Source organism: Carlito syrichta, unplaced genomic scaffold, assembly GCF_000164805.1.
Source record: "Carlito syrichta isolate Samal-C Ts95f unplaced genomic scaffold, Tarsius_syrichta-2.0.1 Scaffold304635, whole genome shotgun sequence".
In the NCBI taxonomy this organism is placed as follows: domain Eukaryota; kingdom Metazoa; phylum Chordata; class Mammalia; order Primates; family Tarsiidae; genus Carlito; species Carlito syrichta.
This window is the reverse complement of record NW_007248731.1, coordinates 1,266,549-1,285,385: the sequence shown is the minus strand read 5'-3', so window position 1 is coordinate 1,285,385 and position 18,837 is coordinate 1,266,549. Positions and strand designations below refer to the sequence as shown.

Here is an 18,837-nt window from a genome sequence, read left to right as displayed (position 1 = left end):
TCGCCCTACTCTTCCTTGACAGCAGTCATCATCATCTGACATATCATTTGTTCAAGATCTATTTTTCTTAGACCCAAGATTATAAGCTCTTTGTTTTGTTTATCGTTCTTGACCTAAAGCAACAACAACAACAAAAAAGAGTATTTCCTACGCAGAAGGTGTTTAATAAGTATCTGCTGAATGAACTCTAATGATACCTACTCCTTCCACTTAGCAGGTAGGAGGCCATTCCTCCAGGTTTTGCTGGAAGAATGACTTCTGTATTCACTACAAAAAGGTATACGACTCCTAATTTTTTTTTTTTTTTTTTTTTTAGAAAGCAGGATTTATTGAGAGGACAGGAAAGCTCCATAGTGAGAGGGGACCTGAGGGGGTTTGCCCTACTACTCCTATGTTTAATGATGAAGCCAGATTCCAGCAATATGCTCGTTATCAGAAACAACGAACAGACGTAAAATAAGGCAATGAAGACGAGGCCCCGGCTGCAGCAGCTTCCAGATCCTTCAAGGTCTGGCCCACTGAGGTGGGCGATCCTGGTCAGGAAGCATCATTCTGGATCCCAGGTGAGCAACTGCCACCTTCGGTCAGCCCCAGTCTGATCTTTCTTATTGTCCCAATCACACAGCCAGAGGGTAATGGAGTTTCAGCTAGAACCTTGGCACCAGACTGAGGATCTGTTACCAGAGATGTGTTAAGAAAGGTGTTGTCTACCAGGAAGGAGTGAAAATGCATCTGAAAGTAGTCCACAATTCCTTCTTGTCTTATTTTTCCTTGCTTATAAAGGCAACAAATGCTCAGTTTAAAATTGAGCAAAAAAGGCCAGGTGGGGTGGTTCAGCCTATAATGCCAGCACTTTGGGAGGCCGAGGCAAGAGGATTGCCTGAGCCTGGGAGTTCAAGACCGGCCTGGGCAACTTGGTGAGACCTTGTCTCTACAATAAGTCACAATAAAACTAGCCAGACGTGGTGGCATGCATCTGTATTTCCAGCTACTTGGAAGGCTAGGCAGAAGGATCACCGGAGCCCAGTAGGTCGAGGTGCAGTGGCCATGAGCGTACCACTGCACTCCAGTCTGGGTAACACAGTGATGCTCTAACTCAAAAAAAAAAAAGTGACCAGGGAGGTCCAGGTAAGAGGATTGCCTGAGCTCAGGGGTTTGAGACCAGCCTGTGCAACTTGGTTAGATCTTGTCTCTACAATAAATCAAAAAATTAGCTGTGTGTGGTGGCACATGCCTGTAGTTCCGGTTACTTGGAAGGTTGAGATGAAAATTGCCCAAGTCCAGCAGGTTGAGGATGCAGTAGCCGTGAGCGTGCCACTGCAATCCAGACTGGGCAACAGAGTGAAACTCCAACTCAAAAAATAAAAAAATAAAATAAAATTAAGAAAATGAATAAACTGGGCTCGGTGGCTCAGCCTGTAATCCCGCGCCTTTGGGAGGTTGAGGTGAGCGGATTGCCTGAGCCCGTGGGTTCGAGACCCGCCTGGGCAGCGAGACCTCATCTCTACAATAAATCAAAAAATCAGCCAGGTGTGGTAGCGCATGCCTGTAATTCCGGCTACTCGGAAGGTTGAGGTGGAAGGACTGCCGGAGCCCAGCAGGTCAAGGCTGCGGTGGCCGGGAGCGGCCACTGCACTCCAGTCTGGGCGACAGAGTGAGACTCCAACTCAAAAAAAAAAGAAAATGAATAAGAAAGTAAAAATGTCCCACAGTTCCATCATCAAAATGTAACTATGAACGTTTATATGTGGATGCTTATAGATCTTATATAAATAAATAATGCACTAATTTAACAAACTAATTATTTTTAAAAATTATAAAGCTGTGGGGTACAATTCAGGGCTAGGCATACAAACGTTGATTATGCAGGTACCTTTGTTGATGAGGTATGCCTCTCCCTCCCCTAGCAACAAACTTAATTCAAGCAGATATCTAACAAGTTAGCATGAATTATAAAAATTCTAACTACACACAATGTTGGATTACATTGTGTATTTTTGGAACACACTTAAATCTGATCCTTTTCAAAGACTGCTATCTCATGTCTTCAGATCCAGTAGCATATCTTGTGTTACTGGGAATTTTTTAGGGGAATAATTGAATTTGGGAACCTGGAGTTCCAGCTTTTTTGGTGTGTGTCAGTTATGGAAACTTTCAAAATTAAATACCCTTATTTACTCTTCTATTATTTTTTAAATAAAAAAAAATCCTCACTTAGCTATCTTTCTAGTAGTAAACCCAATTGATCCAGAGCCTTCCAGATTATATGATAAAAAAATCCATTGACCCAGACAAAATATATGCCTGGCAGATTTATTTAGCAGCTATAGTTCTGTTATGCTCAAAAAATGTAAAACTTATAGCTTGTTCTTTCCAGAACAAGATTACCTGATATCATATACAATTCCCAAAGACTACAATTTCCCCCCGAAACTCAGACTGACTAGGACCTTAAGAGTAAATACTCTGGTCCTCTGACGTCTCTTTCACATTTTATTTTCTATAAGAGATGTGGAACTTGGGAAAATATAGTTCTTAATGTTTAAGGATCCTTTGTGTTTCCAGTAAGAAGGAAAATCTTAGCAGTTTCCTGAGCCTCAGGTGCTTTCTTGGTAAAATCTGAGGATTAAGGATGGTGTGATTTCTTTTTTTTTTTTTTTTTTTGAGTCAGAGTCTCACTCTGTCGCCCAGACTGGAGTGCAGGGGCTGCTTCCGGCCACCGCAGCCTCGACCTGCTGGGCTCCGGCGATCCTTCCACCTCAACCTTCCGAGTAGCTGGAACTACAGGTACACGCAACCATGACCAGCTAACTGTTTTCTTTTTGATTTATTGTAGAGATGAGGTCTCACCAAGTTGCCCAGGCGGGTCTCGAACCCATGGGCTCAGGCAATCCACTCACCTCAGCCTCCCAAGGCGCGGGATTACAGGCTGAGCCACCGAGCCCGGCTGATGGTGTGATTTCTAAAGTTTCTTCCAGCTCTTAAAAGGTAAAAAGGCTTTAGGTTCTCAGGTTCATCAGTCTACAAGCTTACACAGACAACAAAAGGGAGAAATATGGAGTGAAACTTCAGGGCAGGAAAGCAGGGACACTATGTTACTTGGGAGCTATATGTGGCTGTATAAACACTGGGAACCCAGAAAGCTCAACCTCAATATAGAATATTTGCCAGTAATTTTGTCAGTAGAAAAACTCTCACATCATTCTTCTAGAAAACTCCAAAACAGATTAAATATTATAAATAGGGAATGCAAATGAAATTCAGCACCTCCTATTGCAAAGATAACAGGGTCTCTAAAATAACCTTCACTATAACAAATGTAAAGCTCATAACAAATGAGATCATGGATGGAAGGGTCTATCAGGTACTTGACATGTGCCATATGTACCTAGCTATACAGCAGATGCTTAATGCATGGCAGCTTGATTTTTTTCTTCCTCTCCCTCTTTTGAGAGTCAACTTTCCAGCAAGAAACATCCAATTTTAAGTATATAATAATTTTCTTCAAGACTTAAAGAAAAATGTTTGAAGCAATACATTTATTCAACTTGAATGTGATGGAACATAGTTCACCTTTATAAAATCAACAAATTACTGACCTGAATTTAAGTCTCGTCCTGGATTGAAGGCCCGGCTGTTAACAGTAGTAGAAAGTCGATCACAACTAATTGTTCTAGATACGTTAGTATTAAAGTTCCCATCAAATCTGAAACAATAGAAGAGAATTAGCAATACTTATTTGATCCAGAAAAAACCAACAAAATAACAGTTCACACTCTATACAAAATGGGTCAGCCCATAAACAGTAAAATTGTGATACAGATTTAAAGCTTCAAAAAAAATAAATTCCTTCAGAACTGCTGAAGACTTCTAAAAGACTTTAGAAATCAAGTTCAAATCTAGGAAGACAAGCAACTATCCTTCAAATCAACTTTCCCCCAATGAACTTGAGTCAGTACTATTGATAAAATCGTATGGAAAGTAGATGACAAAATTCAGACTAGACTTGAGCTCTGATGCTATACGTGAAACAGAATTCATTAAATTAGCGTGAGAAATCCAGTGACCAAGTACAAAAACACACAGTAAAAAAGGAGAAAGAAGGACTATGAATTAGAACTGGTCTGGATTCGAATCGCTATTCTGTCACTATTAAACATGTAACCTTGGGAACATTATTTAACTTTTCTGAGACTCAGTTTTCTTATCTAAAAAAAAAGAGAGACGATAAAATTTCTTTCCAAAGCTGTCAACAAGATCAGAGATATTGTGTGAAAGTTCCTTTCATAGTACATGACACACAGCTTGCATCTGCTAGATTGTAATGTAAATAAAGCCAAAATCTTTTATGTCTCATACTAGTACTAAAGCGTGAACAATGCTAGCTTTTAGCTGATCAATAAATATTATTGGAATCAATGACCCATTTGCTAGAGCAAACAACAATCTGAAAGGATATAGCAAGAAAATGTGTCAACTTGTTTACATACAGTCATTAAGAGTATTGTTAAGTGAATTTAAACCAGAAGTAACAGAAGAGAAAGATCTTGAATGTCTAAGTTAACTACTTATGATTTCAGACACTGAGAGGATGTATGACATTCTTAAGAGATCCCTGCATAAATGCAACCTGAAATTAAGTTTTTAAAAACTTGTGTTAAAATGTATACTTCAGGTACCATTAATACAATTCCATTAACACTGGTAGAGAAGCTATAAGCTAGAAGAAATATTCCTAAAGATGAAGATTCATTTGATTATTCACAAAAACTTTATCTATTGATCACTCCTCATAATATATAAGAACTATTCAAAAGAACTGATTGTAAATTAGCTGGGCTAGATGGTACATGCATGCTGTAGTCCAGCTACTTGGGAGGCTGAGGTGAAAGGATCACCTGAGCCCAAGATGTTGAGCCCATGCCACTGTACTCCAGTCTGGGTGACAGAGTGAGACCCTCATCAAAAACAAAGCAAAACAAAACAAAAAACCTCAATGAAAAAAAAGAACTAGCCGGGCTCGGTGGCTCAGCCTGTAATCCCATGCCTTGGGAGGCTGAGGTGAGTGGATTGCCTGAGCCGCCTGGGCAACTTGGCGAGACCTCATCTCTACAATGAATCAAAAAAATTAGCCGGGTGAGGTAGCGTGCGCCTGTAGTTCCAGTTACTTGGAAGGCTGAGGCGGAAGGATCACCGGAGTCCAGCAGGTCGAGACTGCGGAGCGGCCACTGCACTCCAGTCTGGGTGACAGAGTGAGACTCCAACTCAAAAAAAAAGAACTGATTGTATAAGCAAGGGACTAAGTTTTCACGAGGTGTGTTTGTTTCAACAACAACAGTTAAACAATCTTGTTCTATTCTATCTCATCTCAAAGAAGGAGGCAACTGGATTTTAAGAGACCCTTGGACCAGGCTTCAGTCCACTGCAGAGTTACAATGACAATGTCAATTGTGACTCAAAGGACAGTTGCTTCACCAATGTGGCTGCTCTTCCTTGGCCTTGCTCCAGTGATCTAGATGAGAAGACTGCTGCTTCAGAAGGCACAGATGGAGAGAAGAGATTAATACAGCAGCAACTGGCTGTGTAAACGTCAAACACCATCACTACCGTCTCACTTCTCTTCACGCTCTGGCTAGCCACACTAAGTCTATTTCTTCACAAGCGTTTTTATAAAAGGACAGATAATATTTTAGAGTTTGTGGGCCATAAGGTCTGTTGCAACTACTCTGCCATTGTAGTGTGAAAGCAGCTACTAAGAATGAATACACAAAAGATTGAGTGTGGTTGTGTTCCAACCAATCTGAATTTTCAGAAATAGGGGGTGTGCCAGACTTGTTTCACCACTCTTGATCTAGACCACAGCGATCCATGAAAATTCTCTGAGATGATGAAAATGTATTATTTTACACTGTCCAATATGGCCTCATGTGGCAACTGAGCATTTGAAAAAGTGGCTAGCATAACTGAGACACTACACTTTCTATTTTATTTAGTCTTAGTTTAAATATAAATTTAAATGTCACTGAATAGTGACAACCATACTGGTCAATAGATGTCTAAAAAGTTCTCCTGATTATTTAGCTCGTCTCCCTTCAGGACTTAGTTCATGAACTCCTTCCTCAAAAAGGCCTATCTTGATGGCGATGACTTCCCAAGTCTATGCCAAGTGCCTCCACATTCTCTCAAGGCATGTGTCATACTTTAACATTTATAGTTCTATTTGTGTACTTTTTTAATGGATGGATTTGCATGGATCAGGACCCATGAATAGACAAGAGTCCCATGAAGGCAGGTACCATGGCTTGTTGGGTTTGCTCTCTACAGCATAAATAATGCTTAGCATTGTTTTTGTCAAAAATTAACTCGTCTTAAGCCGGGCTCGGTGGCTCAGCCTGTAATCCCGCACCTTTGGGAGGCTGAGGTGAGTGGATTGCCTGAGCCCGTGGGTTCGAGACCCGCCTGGGCAGCGAGACCTCATCTCTACAATAAATAAAAAAATCAGCCGGGTGTGGTAGTGCGTGCCTGTAATTCCGGCTACTCGGAAGGCTGAGGCCGAAGGATCACCGGAGCTCAGCAGGTCAAGGCTGCAGTGGCGAGGAACGGCCACTGCACTTCGGTCTGGGCAGCAGAGTGAGACTCCAACTCAAAAAAAAAAAAAAAAATAACTAGTCTTTCATGACCATCCATGCTGCCTAGCCTTGTTCCGGGCTTCCCCAGAGGCTCCAGAAGTCTAAGCAAGTGAAGACCATGATTCAGATGAATGGTTCCTAAATACTGAAAGTCAAGTTACACCAGAATCACCTGGGACACATGCTGGAATGCGGATTCCTGGGATCTACCTTTGGAGAGTCTGATTTAGTGAGTCTGGAGTAGGGCCCAGGAATCTGACTTTGACAGGCTCTAGAGGCGTGGGAGGGCCTCTAATCCTCTAATCTGCTGTACAGATTCTTTTAGAAACAAAGCAGTAGAATGACTTTCTGCATGAGCACAGGTGCTTTCCAATACGCCTCAAAAAGACCAAGGACATGAGGCCTCTCAATTTGATTTGGATCAAGAGAACAGAGTAGTTCTTGGGTATGCTGCAGCTCTCATCTGGGCTTTGCTGTACAATTTATGAACCCTTGTACCTACCCATTTCAGTGCTGAGAAAAATAAGACCAAGGATCGCATAGCAAGTCAGGAACCTAAGAAAGACTTCCTTTCTAAAGATGAACCACACCACTCTGCTTAAGTGACACATAAAGAACTTGCTTAAAGGGGCCCCTCAAGAAAGTTACTGACAACCCCTCCCAGGAAACGAGGAAGCCTGGAGAGAGCCCCAGTTTGCCTGGATGGAGTCCCCATGGTCAGCAGCACTTCTGCTTTTAGCCCCACCCTCGAAAGGCAGAAGTTCAGTGCGAAGGATGCGTAGATTTTCTGGCCCTTTATGAAATGAAAGCTGACTCCGAAGGACCAGGGAGATCAGGGAACTATTTTATTCTGGGTTGTTTTACTTCCTTTCCTGAAAAGATCATCTCTAAGAACATTAAAGAAAACATTTTTATAACAGTAAAAATGAAGGTGACTCATTAACAGCAGTAGGTCCTTGGTAAACATGTTCGGTCATAAAACAGTTTCATGAGGTAGTACTTTATCATCAATCATCTACCCAACCTTCTCTTCCCACTATCTCCTATCCCATACTTCTCAACAAACTGGTCCCGCAATGTGCTTGTTTGACTCCAGTTGCGATGCTCCCCGGTATCCACAGCACCCATCCATCAAAGCCCAGCTCAACAATTCTTCCTCCCTTAGATTGTTAGTTTCTTCCTCTTCCAAGCTTAGTGTCATCCTGCTTCTTAATTCTATGCCTGTGTCTTTTCCCCTCTTGTACACTGTTTTATAATCAGACTTAACATAGGATTATAGTCATGTTTGTTAGATATGGACTTTTTTTTTTTTGAGTTGGATTCTCACTCCGTCGCCCAGACTGGAGTGCAGTGGCACGCTCCCAGTCACCGCAGCCTTGACCTGCTGGGCTCCAGTGATCCTTCCACCTCAGCCTTCCAAGTAGCTGGAACTACAGGTGTGCGCTAACACGCCCGGCTAATTTTTGATTTATTGTAGAGACAAGGTCTTGCCAAGTTCCCCGGTGGGTCTTGAACCTGTGGGCTCAGGCAATCCACTCCCCTCGGCCTCCCAAAGCGCTGGGATGACAGGCTGAGCCACCGAGCCCGCCCAGATATGGACTTTTCAAAAAAGATTCTGCTTATGCTAGCAAAACACTAATCAATTGTCTTAGTCCATTTGACTGCTGTACAAATGACCATAATCCAAGTGGCTCATGAACAACAGACATTTATTTTTCACAGTTCTGGAGGCTGGGAAGTCCATGACCAAGGTGTCAGTAGATTCAGTGTCTGGTGAGGGCCCGCTGTCTGGTTCATAGATGGCGCCTTCTCACTGTGTCGTTAGTGTAAGGGGTAAGGCAGTTTCCTGGGGCCTCTTTTGTGATGACATTAACCTCATTCATGAGGGCTCTGCCCTCATGCTCTAATCATCTCCCAAAACCTCTCCCACCATGAGCACATTGGTAATTAGTTTTCAACATTTAAATCATTGGGGAGTTGGGTGGGCAAGTGGGCACAAACATTCAGCCCACAGCATCAGTAAAAATTGAAAAATAAAATTGAGTATAAACAGTGAACAAATTATCTTACCAATTTTGCCTTCCCTACACACCAAATAAATGTATGCTATGTGGGGGTAAGATGTCAAGAGATTCTGTTATGGAACCCTTGTCAGACCAAACCCTGCCACGCAGGCTCTAGAATTCTCAGTTCTCTGTAAGCCTTTCACACACTTGAGAAATTTGAGCTTTCCCCAATGGGACTGTAAGGTACCTGAGGATTTCTATTTCTGTCTTGGGTCTGGTACATTGCTCGGAAGGTGGGGCACTCCATAAATTCTTACTGGTGACTGAAGGAGAAAGGGTGGAGAGCTAAGTCACCTCAAAACTCTGGGCATTGCATGCAGCGATATTCACCGAACAGTTACTGTTCCACAGTAGTCTCAACTGCCTTGAGTTTCCGCAGGTACTGAATCTTGGGGACGGCACGTGGCTCTCACCAGCCAAGTCGACAGGAAAGGCCTAGAAATAAACCTTATTCTGCTTCTCCTCGTGCTATGTAAGGCACCAGCATGCCAGCAGATGAGATGAGGAAGGTGGTGTCTGCAGGGGCTTAAGAGACAGGAGGAACAGCTGGTGGGTTGACTGGGATGGGAGAAGGAACGACTAAGAAAGAAGCAAAAGAGCCGGGCTCAGTGGCTCAGCCTGTAATCTCGCACCTTGGGAGGCTGAGGTGAGTGGATTGCCTGAGCCCGCGGGTTTGAGACCCGCCTGGGCAAATTGGTGAGACCTCATCTCTACAATAAATCAAAAAATTAGCCGGGCGTGGTAGTGCACGCCTGTAATTCCAGCTACTTGGAAGGCTGAGGCGGAAGGATCGCCGGAGCCCAGCAGGTCGAGGCTGCGGTAGCCGGGAGCGGCCACTGCACTCCAGTCTGGGCAACAGAGTGAGACTCCAACTCAAAAAAAAAAAAAAGAAAGAAGCAAAAGCAAAGGGTGAGTCTCTCTCCACCCCACACTCTCACACTCAAGTCTGCTTCTTTTTCTGGACTCTGGACTCCACACACAGTAGCAGGCTCAGCCATCCTCGTTATATTAGCTACCTCCTGGCCCCAGAGGTACAGTGGGTTGCCTTGCCAAAGATGGGACAGTCTTCTAAGCACGTGTGTCTTTGAGAAAAGCGATTTATGGAAAAAAATGCTATTCACCCTGATTTAGAGACTGAGAAATATTAAGTTCACGCTTCAGCTGCTTTATAAAATATGTCAGTTACTCTTAGGGGTTCCCTAAAAGATTTTTCATTGAGAAATACATTAGCTGCCAGTCATATTCATGTAATTCCAGGTTTATGGAAGGTCCAAGGTAAACTCTAAGATTGTCATATAAAATTTGGGCAATGCGACATAAGAGGTGTGGTTTGCTTCATTCTTTATGTCTGTGCTTTTAAAAAGTTAGTAATAACAACAGAAAAATCCTATTTAAATATCTTTTAGACCCTGACTCTAGAAAAAAGAAGATGCTGGATGATAACTGCTTTCTATACTTTTTTCATAAGACAAAATCAGTGCCTGAAATTCAGTTTCAAGAGAAATAACTCCATCTCTCCTACCCCCTTAAGAAAAAAAAAAAAAACTTCCTTCTGGATTTACTTTCATGAACAACTGATCGAAACTGCATCCCGAGGGAGAAAACAGAACTGTGACTCCCACTTTGATCTCTTCCCCATGGAGAAATTCACTCCCTGCCTGGCTTGCAAGATGTTCATTTGATTGACGTTTGCTCTGATGTGCAAACTGCTTTGAACTTCAGACATTTAATTCCCATCAGGCTGCAGTCATTTTTATTCTCCTTCAACAGGATTTACAAGCAGGAGATCAGCAAATGTAGAAGATAAAATAAATTTGCAGAAGCTTTGAATCTTACATCAAAACAGTGTTCAAGTGAGTTCCAATTGGATTTCATTCAGCCTCGATTCACAGTGTAAATCAACTTTTCAGTGGAGCCCAGTTTAGAAAGAAAAAGATATAAAGGAGAAAGAGACACACACACCAGTTGGGGTTTACTTCCTCTCTTGCTCTTTGTTTAAATTTCTTAGGGAAGGTGATTTGCCAAGCAAATCACTCAGAAACCTTGGTTTTCCTCAACATTTCCAGAGCAGCCTGCCCAATCTACCACACAGCACATAAAAACCACACCCACCTTGCGGGTTCCAAGGGCGGTGGTGACATGTGGTATTGTTCATGGATGCATTCTTAAGGCAGTGATTTAGAAAGCAAATCCCTAAGGATTTCTCAGAAGAGCAAGGCTTAAACTGATCATTGAGTTCATACAAGTAGCCAATATCATGACAGCGAATGGGTAGAGAACACTTTTTACTTCTTTGCTTGTTTTTAATCTAAAACGCTGAGGCAAGTGCAAGGTTACACAGATATAGCTTTTCTTCTGAAAGCAAAACTTGGTGTCAGATCAGAAGAGGTTACAGTACAAATGCTGGACGGCTTCTGACGGAGTTCACACAACAGGCAGGCCCTTGCCGAACTGGTGCCCCCGAACTACATCTTGAGAACAGCCCATTTGTCTGGGAAGCCAAAGAAGGCCAAAGCATTTTACTAGAAACTGCAGGAGTCTTGAAAGGAAGGTGCCAGACCCGGAGAAACACCTATGCCTATCCGACCCCTGGGCCCTAATAACAGCCTAACAGTGTCTGTTTACTGTGATAAGACACAGAGGCGTATCTCTTCACCTCCATTCAACCAGATTCCTGCTCATTCTTTCTGGGAAGTGTCTGCTCTCCAAATATTTGAGCAACACCAGTTGAAAAGAACTAAACAAGAACCCCCTTATCTCCCACTTAACCACCCATGAGAATAAAGTTAAACAAAGAAAGAGCTAAGATAAAAATCAAACATCTGCATGGGCAAATATTTAAACTCTGTTTGAATGGTGGAGGAAAGGGGTGAGAGCAGGATCACTTCAAAAAGGAACTATCACATTTATAAAGTAAATGACACCCGAACCCCCGCCCAACTGAGTTTACTTATTCAAACACCTAAATTAATGGGCAAACTGAAAAGCTGTCAAATAACGTGTAATCATGTTCCGAGAAAAGGTTTTTCCTTCCATCTCGGCAGAGATTGGAGTGATAAGTCACATTCTTTCTGTTCTTATCAGTAATAAGGATTAAACCTTCAGGGTTCAGCAAGTCAGCCAGACTGGAAACAAGGGCTGGTTTCAAATGCCCTTGGCAGGTGAAGCTTTGAGGGCAATAAAGTGTCTCCCGCTATGTTAAGGGTCTAAAGTCTAAGGGTCAGACAGACCAACCACATTTCTCTTCCTCATGTCCCCGCCACCACAGATCACTGAGGCCACCACAGATCACTGAGAGGTGGCCCTGCTGTGACCTTGCGTCTCGCTTCCATATTTAAAGAGATATTCTCATGGTTTAAATCAGCTTTCCCACACTGGGTTGAAAAATTGCACAGGTGACATCTAGGAGGAATTGGAAGTAGATCCACAACCAAATGAAACATTTATCCTTTACGTCCTCATCACCAGGTTGGGGTGGGAGGGCAAGAAGAAAGAAGGGCATTTGGAAAAACAAGAGAGAAAACAGGCGGGTGACGGCCTTTGTGACGTTGCAGTGCCCTTGACCATCCTGCCACATGACCTCTGACAAGGACTTAACACTTTGCAGCTCTCAATATGCCCTTCTTCCTTGCTTGGACACTTTCTGAGGATTCTTTATACCCAAGGCCTCACCCAGAGTCTCACCATGAGGAGTAAAGTTTTAGTCAATGTCTGCTGAAGGAACACATGCAGAAAACCCAAGAGGCTGAGACTTCCTAGGACTAGAGAGCAAAGACTGAGGTGAGTTCTTTCCCTCACACACATGGAGTATTGAGTACATAGCAGACAACTGTGAGTGGTATGACACAGACATCCAAGAGAAGCACTAAGAACTAAGAGTAAGTAGATGACCTTCAAGATAAACTGGCTCCATCTCTCAGGCGCATATGCACCGAGGAGGAAAGAGTCCTGTCCAACTCTCCCTGTTCTGTAAAAGAAACAGGAAATATCAGTTGCAGGATACTGATGGCTGATATGTCTACAGAAGGAATGACTAGCCCAATATTAAAAAACTAAGCTAATAAGACTGTGAGTGTGAAGATAGATATGTACATCATCATACTAGACAAGTCAAGTCCCCAGAAAGAGATTTTACAGACAGAATGATTTTTAAATCTTGGCCTTCTTTAAAAACACTTTGGTATTTTTGCACAATAAGACATATAAAAAGCTTAAGGGAAGATTTCTGTTTTTCAGCTAAAACATCTGCCAGCATCTATTACTTAAAGCTGGCATAGTCCACTAGCTAGTTTCTTTTAGAGACTAGATTTTAAAAAGAAAATCTCAAAACCATGTCTACCTAAAATCCATCAAATGCAGCTGGTAAAATTCAATAGTGTAAGCAGTGAGGCAGGTCTCCCATTTTTCCTACAGCGAAGGTCACACAGGAAAATCCAGAAAGCTGGATTCTCAGCAGACCCAAATGTTCTAACAACACAGACATCTACCTACGTATGCACACATACACGGAAGTGACACAGGCTGCTGCAGGAACATGGTTTTATGGTTTTGGACTGAGAAGCAAACTAACCAGACGATGAAAGCTTCATATTCAGCCAATTTAGAAACTTCAGAGGGTCACAGAGTAGCCTCATGTAGAATTCTAAGAAGGAACACATAGTTCAGCATCTCATTCAGCAGAAAAAAGTTCTAGTTTTACCACTGGTGAAAGTATCATTAAAAAAATAATAATTTGGAAACCTAGATTCCAAACCCAGCTCTTTTAAGCCCTGCCACAACCTCTCTATCTCCTCGTTTGTAAAATTAAGGGTGAAGGTGGGCCAAGATCATTCCTATCTCACCAGGTTGTTAAGAGGATCATATGAATAAGAAGATATTTTACTGAAGTATAAATATATGTAACTATCCATAACGACTGTACCTAAATATTTAGCCCACTTGCAGGCAATAAGAATTTGTAAAGGGACTGTCGATAAAAGTGTGAGATAATGTAGTGAGGATGACTTCCAAGACAAAGGTTTGTCATACAGGGCGCTTTGAGGGTATAAACACCAAATGTGTCTTCCTGGGGAAAGAACAAGACTTTCGAGAAAATGAAGCTCAGTTGTCGAGGACCAAACTTACCATGTTATTTGACCTTATAACACAGAGATAACAAAAGAACAAGAACCACAAGCATAAACGCATCTAGCTGAGTCACACACATTTTATTTCTCATCAGAACAGTAATAACTAAAAATAAGGTTAAACATTTTACATCATAGTATTCATGTGCACTGCCTTAAAATTGGGCCCAAAAAAAAGGATGTGTACAAGGGGGTCAGCTGTTATGTCTAGAAATACTATTTTATACAAAATTGCATATTAACACAACATTAAAACTAGGCATTCCAATTTTCCCATAGCTGCCATGCACATAACATAGTTATGGGTGTAAAAATATTTGTGGGAAGAAGAGAAAATGATGCCACAGGCTAATCTCAACTGCTGGCTAAACAACTCCAGGGAATGATCTCCGTGCAACTCAAAATCCAAATCAGTGCATACGGCATTCATCGTGTTTGCTTAAAAATCTTCTCTTAAAAATCTTCTTTAAGCCAGGCTCAGTGGCTCAGCCTGTAATCCCACGCTTTGGGAGGCTGAGGTGAGTGGATTACCTGAGCCCGCGGGTTCGAGACCCGCCTGGGCAACTTGGCGAGACCTCATTTCTACAATAAATCAAAAAATCAGCCGGGCGTGGTAGCACGCACCTGTTGTTCCAGCTACTCGGACAGCTGAGGTGGAAGGATCGCCAGAGCCCAGCAGGTCAAGGCTGCGGTGGCCGGGAGCAGCCACTGCACTCCAGTCTGGGTGACAGACTGGGACTCCAACTCAAAAAAAAAAAAAAAAAAAAAATCTTCTTTAGCTCTTGTTTTTACCCTTTAGTTAGTAGATTTCTATCTTTTATTTGTATATTTTTTTTATTTTATTTTTTTGAGTTGGAGTCTCCCTCTGTCACCCAGGCCAGAGTGCAGTGGCACACAGTTTCAGGGCTACCCCAGCGTCGACCTGCTGGGCTCCGGTGATCCTTCCGCCTCAGCCTTCCAAGTAGCTGAAACTACAGGCATGTGCTCTCAGGCCCGGCTCATTTTTTGCATTTATTGTAGAGACGAGGTCTCACCAAGTTGCCCGGGCTGGTCTCGAACCCACTCACCTCGGTAATCCACTCACCTCGGCTTCCCAAAGTGCTGGGATGACAGGCTGAGCCACCAAGCTAGGCCAGATTTCTATCTTTTAAAATGCTTCATTTAAAATGTAGAACCATTTTTTAAAAACCTTCCTTCTCACCCAAGCCTTCAATAAAGTCTAGTTACCAGAGTCTAGACATGCTGCACTGTTTTGACATTCTCTATAGCACACCGTCACCCCAGATATCTTTTGCTTTCCTAGGGACTGTCCCATGAGGTGCCCTTACTTTTCTCTGTGATTATCAAATTGGCCCAATTTGACCAGCAACTTGTCTTTCTTCCCTAATTTATTCTCCAGCTGGAAAAGTTGCCTATAATGGCAAATAGCTCCAGTTAAAAAGCAAACCTTCTAAAGAGTTTGAGGTAAATTAAGCTAATCTTAATAAATAATTTGCCCAAATCAAAGATCTGACTACAGCCTTTCTTTGCTTAGAAACCTGTTGCCTATAGAGAGAAATCTGTCTAGCTGGCCTCAGATTTTGAGCCTACCAGCGTATCTCCCTCACCCATTACTCCCGATGGATCTCCCACCTCACATACTTGGTTGCTTTATGGATGCTTACTGTTTTCCTGTCTGAAGCATCCTTCCCCTAGATCTTCGAAAGTTCCACTCTTCACGGCCTTGATTACCACTTTTCCTCTAAACCCACGTGTTCGAAGGCCTCTGCTCATAAATCTCTTTCTCCTCTAAAAGAGTCTTTGGATTTCTCCTGACACTCCCCACAGTCTGCCTTAGCTTACTCTACATGTATCCTATGTGCCCCTGAAGATACACACTGCTTTATTCATCGCTGTCTATCAGACAGTATCTAGCACAATGAACACACTAACTGCCTTGCAGCTAGTATAGACGAGTTGAGCTGAAGATGATATACCTAAGTATTTGGAAATGTTGGGTATTTTAAAATTCACTGTGTATATAATACAATTATTAAATATAACGGAAAACGGAGACAGTCAATATCAAATAAGTTTCATATTAGCGCTCATAACAATGAAATAATATTCAGATGAAAGCGATGACTATTATAAGTGGGCATAAAAGTACTTAATAATAATGTCCGCTTTCTGCCCAGAGGTAAAGTAGCTGGACAATTCTGACAACATCATCACTACTGGGACTCAAAAACTAAAGAGAAAAATCAAGCTTGCTGCCACAAATTAACTCTTTGGCAAATATTTTTGAAGGCTTATTCAAGCAAGGTATTGAATATAAAGTTGAATCTGATAGGATCCCTGGACTCAAGTCACTGAGAAAGATGAGAGGGCACACAAAGTGCAAAAGCTCCTGAGCCACTAACATCACCACTCTCAGAATCCACTTCAGCCACCTCTGATTCTTCCCTCTTCTAAAACTGGAGGTGGGTGCCAACATCCAAGTCTAGGACCCTCTTGCACTTTGGCTACATAAATGTAATAAAACAAGGTCTTTCAGTCATCATGTGGTTGACAAGTAAAATTCCCTTACAGTTCACATCTCCTCATTCCATTACCTGTCTCAAAAATCTTAAGTTAATTTCCTCATTCAAACAACCAATATTTATTTTCTATTCTGTGTCTGTCAGGCAGTAAAGATAGAGAAGCAAGAGAAGGGTACACATTGTCCTTTCCTTCACATATAGAGCCTAAACTTTGCTGAATAAAGCTTAAATTCTCCAGTCTAGCATGTGAGAGTCTCTGTATTAATCCAACTTCTTAGCTACCTCTTCCATTGCTTGCTCGATATTGAAGTCTCATGGCAATGCCCTAGTCACTTCCAGTCATGGAGTCTTCCTCATATTGACCTTCCTCTTCTGGAAAGCACTTCCTCCCGATCTCCATATATTCAGATTCTTCTTCTGCTTCAACACCCAGCTGAAATGTTTCTTTCATAAACCATTCCATAAACCATTTTTTTGAATGAATGAATGACCTAACTTCTGTAACGATTGCTGTATAATATCTTTCTCCCCCCTAAGGTGACTCTCAAAAAGAAAACAAATTCCCTCATGGAATCCAGGATTTACTAATTTAAGCAGTTGGAAAAGTCGCCTATAATGGCAAATAGCTCCAGTTAAAAAGCAAACCTTCTAAAGAGTTTGAGGTAAATTAAGCGAATCTTGAAAGTTGGAAGACTCTCTGAAGTATAGTTCAAGCTGTTCATTTTACAGCTGAGGAAACTGAGGACCAAAGAGGTTAAATGAGCATCCCAAGATCACACAGCAAAGCGGCCAAGCAAAGGCCCACCCAGACTTTGTCTGCAGTTAATATGGTATAATCTGCATCACAACTGAACTTAAACTGAGAAGAACACTCTTTAATGCTGAAAGCATTTATTTTCCATCACAGTAGAGACTGAGCTGCAAATAAAATAAAAAGATGTGACTCTTCTTAAAATTAAAGAAGCTCATGTTTGAGGTCAGAGTAAGAACAAACAAACAAAAAAGCTTGACTTAAAGTTAAGTCCCTTAAGAATGGAAATTTTGTCTTTTACAATTTACTATAAACTCCTAAAGAATTTGAACATTATGGGTCAACATGTTAATCATCAAAATTAAAAACAACTCGGAGTAACTTACCTTTGGCTCTTATGATGTCAATAACACTTAAGGAACTTGACATCCTAATATTGAAAAACAGCCATGCATACAACATCCAAATCATGCCACACGATATACAACCAATTTACAAGGAAAAAAGAATTACTCAAATGCTGAGACCCTTTCTAGGTGGCTCATTAACATAAGCATTAACTTCTCCAAGAGAAGCAGTATAGGAGAACATGGCAGAAAAGTTCTAGAACACAACAGAAAGTTCTAGGAAGTTTAGCACTCTTCAGCCTAAATCTGAAGGTTAATAAAACTTTAACTTCAATGGTAGGTTTAGCAGTGCGATTTTCTATCCTTTCTCTAAGGGTGTACTGGTTAACTTTATGTATCAACTTGGCTAGGTTATTGTGCCCAGATAGGTGGTCAAGCACTATGCTATGTTTCTGTGAAGGCATTTTTAAAAAATGAGATTAACATTTACATAATGGGTTTCGTTTCTTTGTTTTGGCTTTTCTGTTTTAAGAGACAGGGTCTTACTCTGTTACTCACCCAGGGTGGAGTGTAGTGGCATGACACAGCTTACTTACAGCCTCAAACTCCTGGGCTCAAGCCATCTCAGCCTCTCAAGTAGCTAGAACTACAGGCATGTGCCACCACACCCACTAATTTTTTTATAGAGATGGTGTCTCGCTATGTTGGTCTCGAATTTCTGGCCTCGGGTGATCCTTCTGCCTCAGCCTTCCAGTAAATTATGGGTTTTGCATCAAGTAGATCATTCCCTACGATGTGAGTGAGACACATCCAATCAGTTGAAGAACTTAACAGAACAATAACTGACTTTCCCTAAGCAAGAAGAAATTCTCCTGGCAGACTGATAGCTTTTGCACTTTAACTCTTCTCTGGGACTCCAGCTTGCCAGACTATCCTACAGATTCTAAACTCCTGTCTTCACAATCATGTGAGTCAACTCCTTAAAATAAATATCTATCTCTTTGTTTGTGTGTGTGTGTCCTACTAGTTCTGTTTCTCTGGAGTACTCTAACGCAGAGGGTTATTCATGGTGGCTTTTAATGAGAATTATATAATCAGGAGCCTGTGTGCTTGCATCAGAACCTGTGCTCATTGCTTTGTCTGCAGCACAATGTCCTCAAGAGGCTGAGTGATAAGACAGGTCTCCTGAAATCCCATAGTTCTAGTGGTTGCTAGCTGGGGATACACTAAATGTGGGTATTTGGAAAATGAAATGGGTCCTATCTGCCTTCTGCAGTGACTAGATCAATCTTGGTGGACGCCCCAACTCAAAAGAGCTCCCTGTAAAATAGCAGGAATCCAATTTGACAACGGTTCCAAGAATGTCTTCATTTTTTGGGGAATCAATGAAGCTTTT

At 41.9% G+C, this 18,837-nt stretch overlaps 1 protein-coding gene across 2 annotated transcripts in view; it reads right to left on the bottom strand.

Annotated features, from left to right (window-relative positions):
* Positions 1 to 18,837, bottom strand: part of CACHD1 (cache domain containing 1) — a 196,066-nt gene that overhangs the window by 84,977 nt on the left and 92,252 nt on the right. For both annotated transcript variants that reach the window (XM_008060504.2, XM_021713624.1), the window contains one exon: positions 3,600 to 3,706. In XM_008060504.2, coding sequence (XP_008058695.2) covers positions 3,600 to 3,706 — 107 coding nt within the window. The remainder of the gene's footprint in view (positions 1 to 3,599; positions 3,707 to 18,837) is intronic.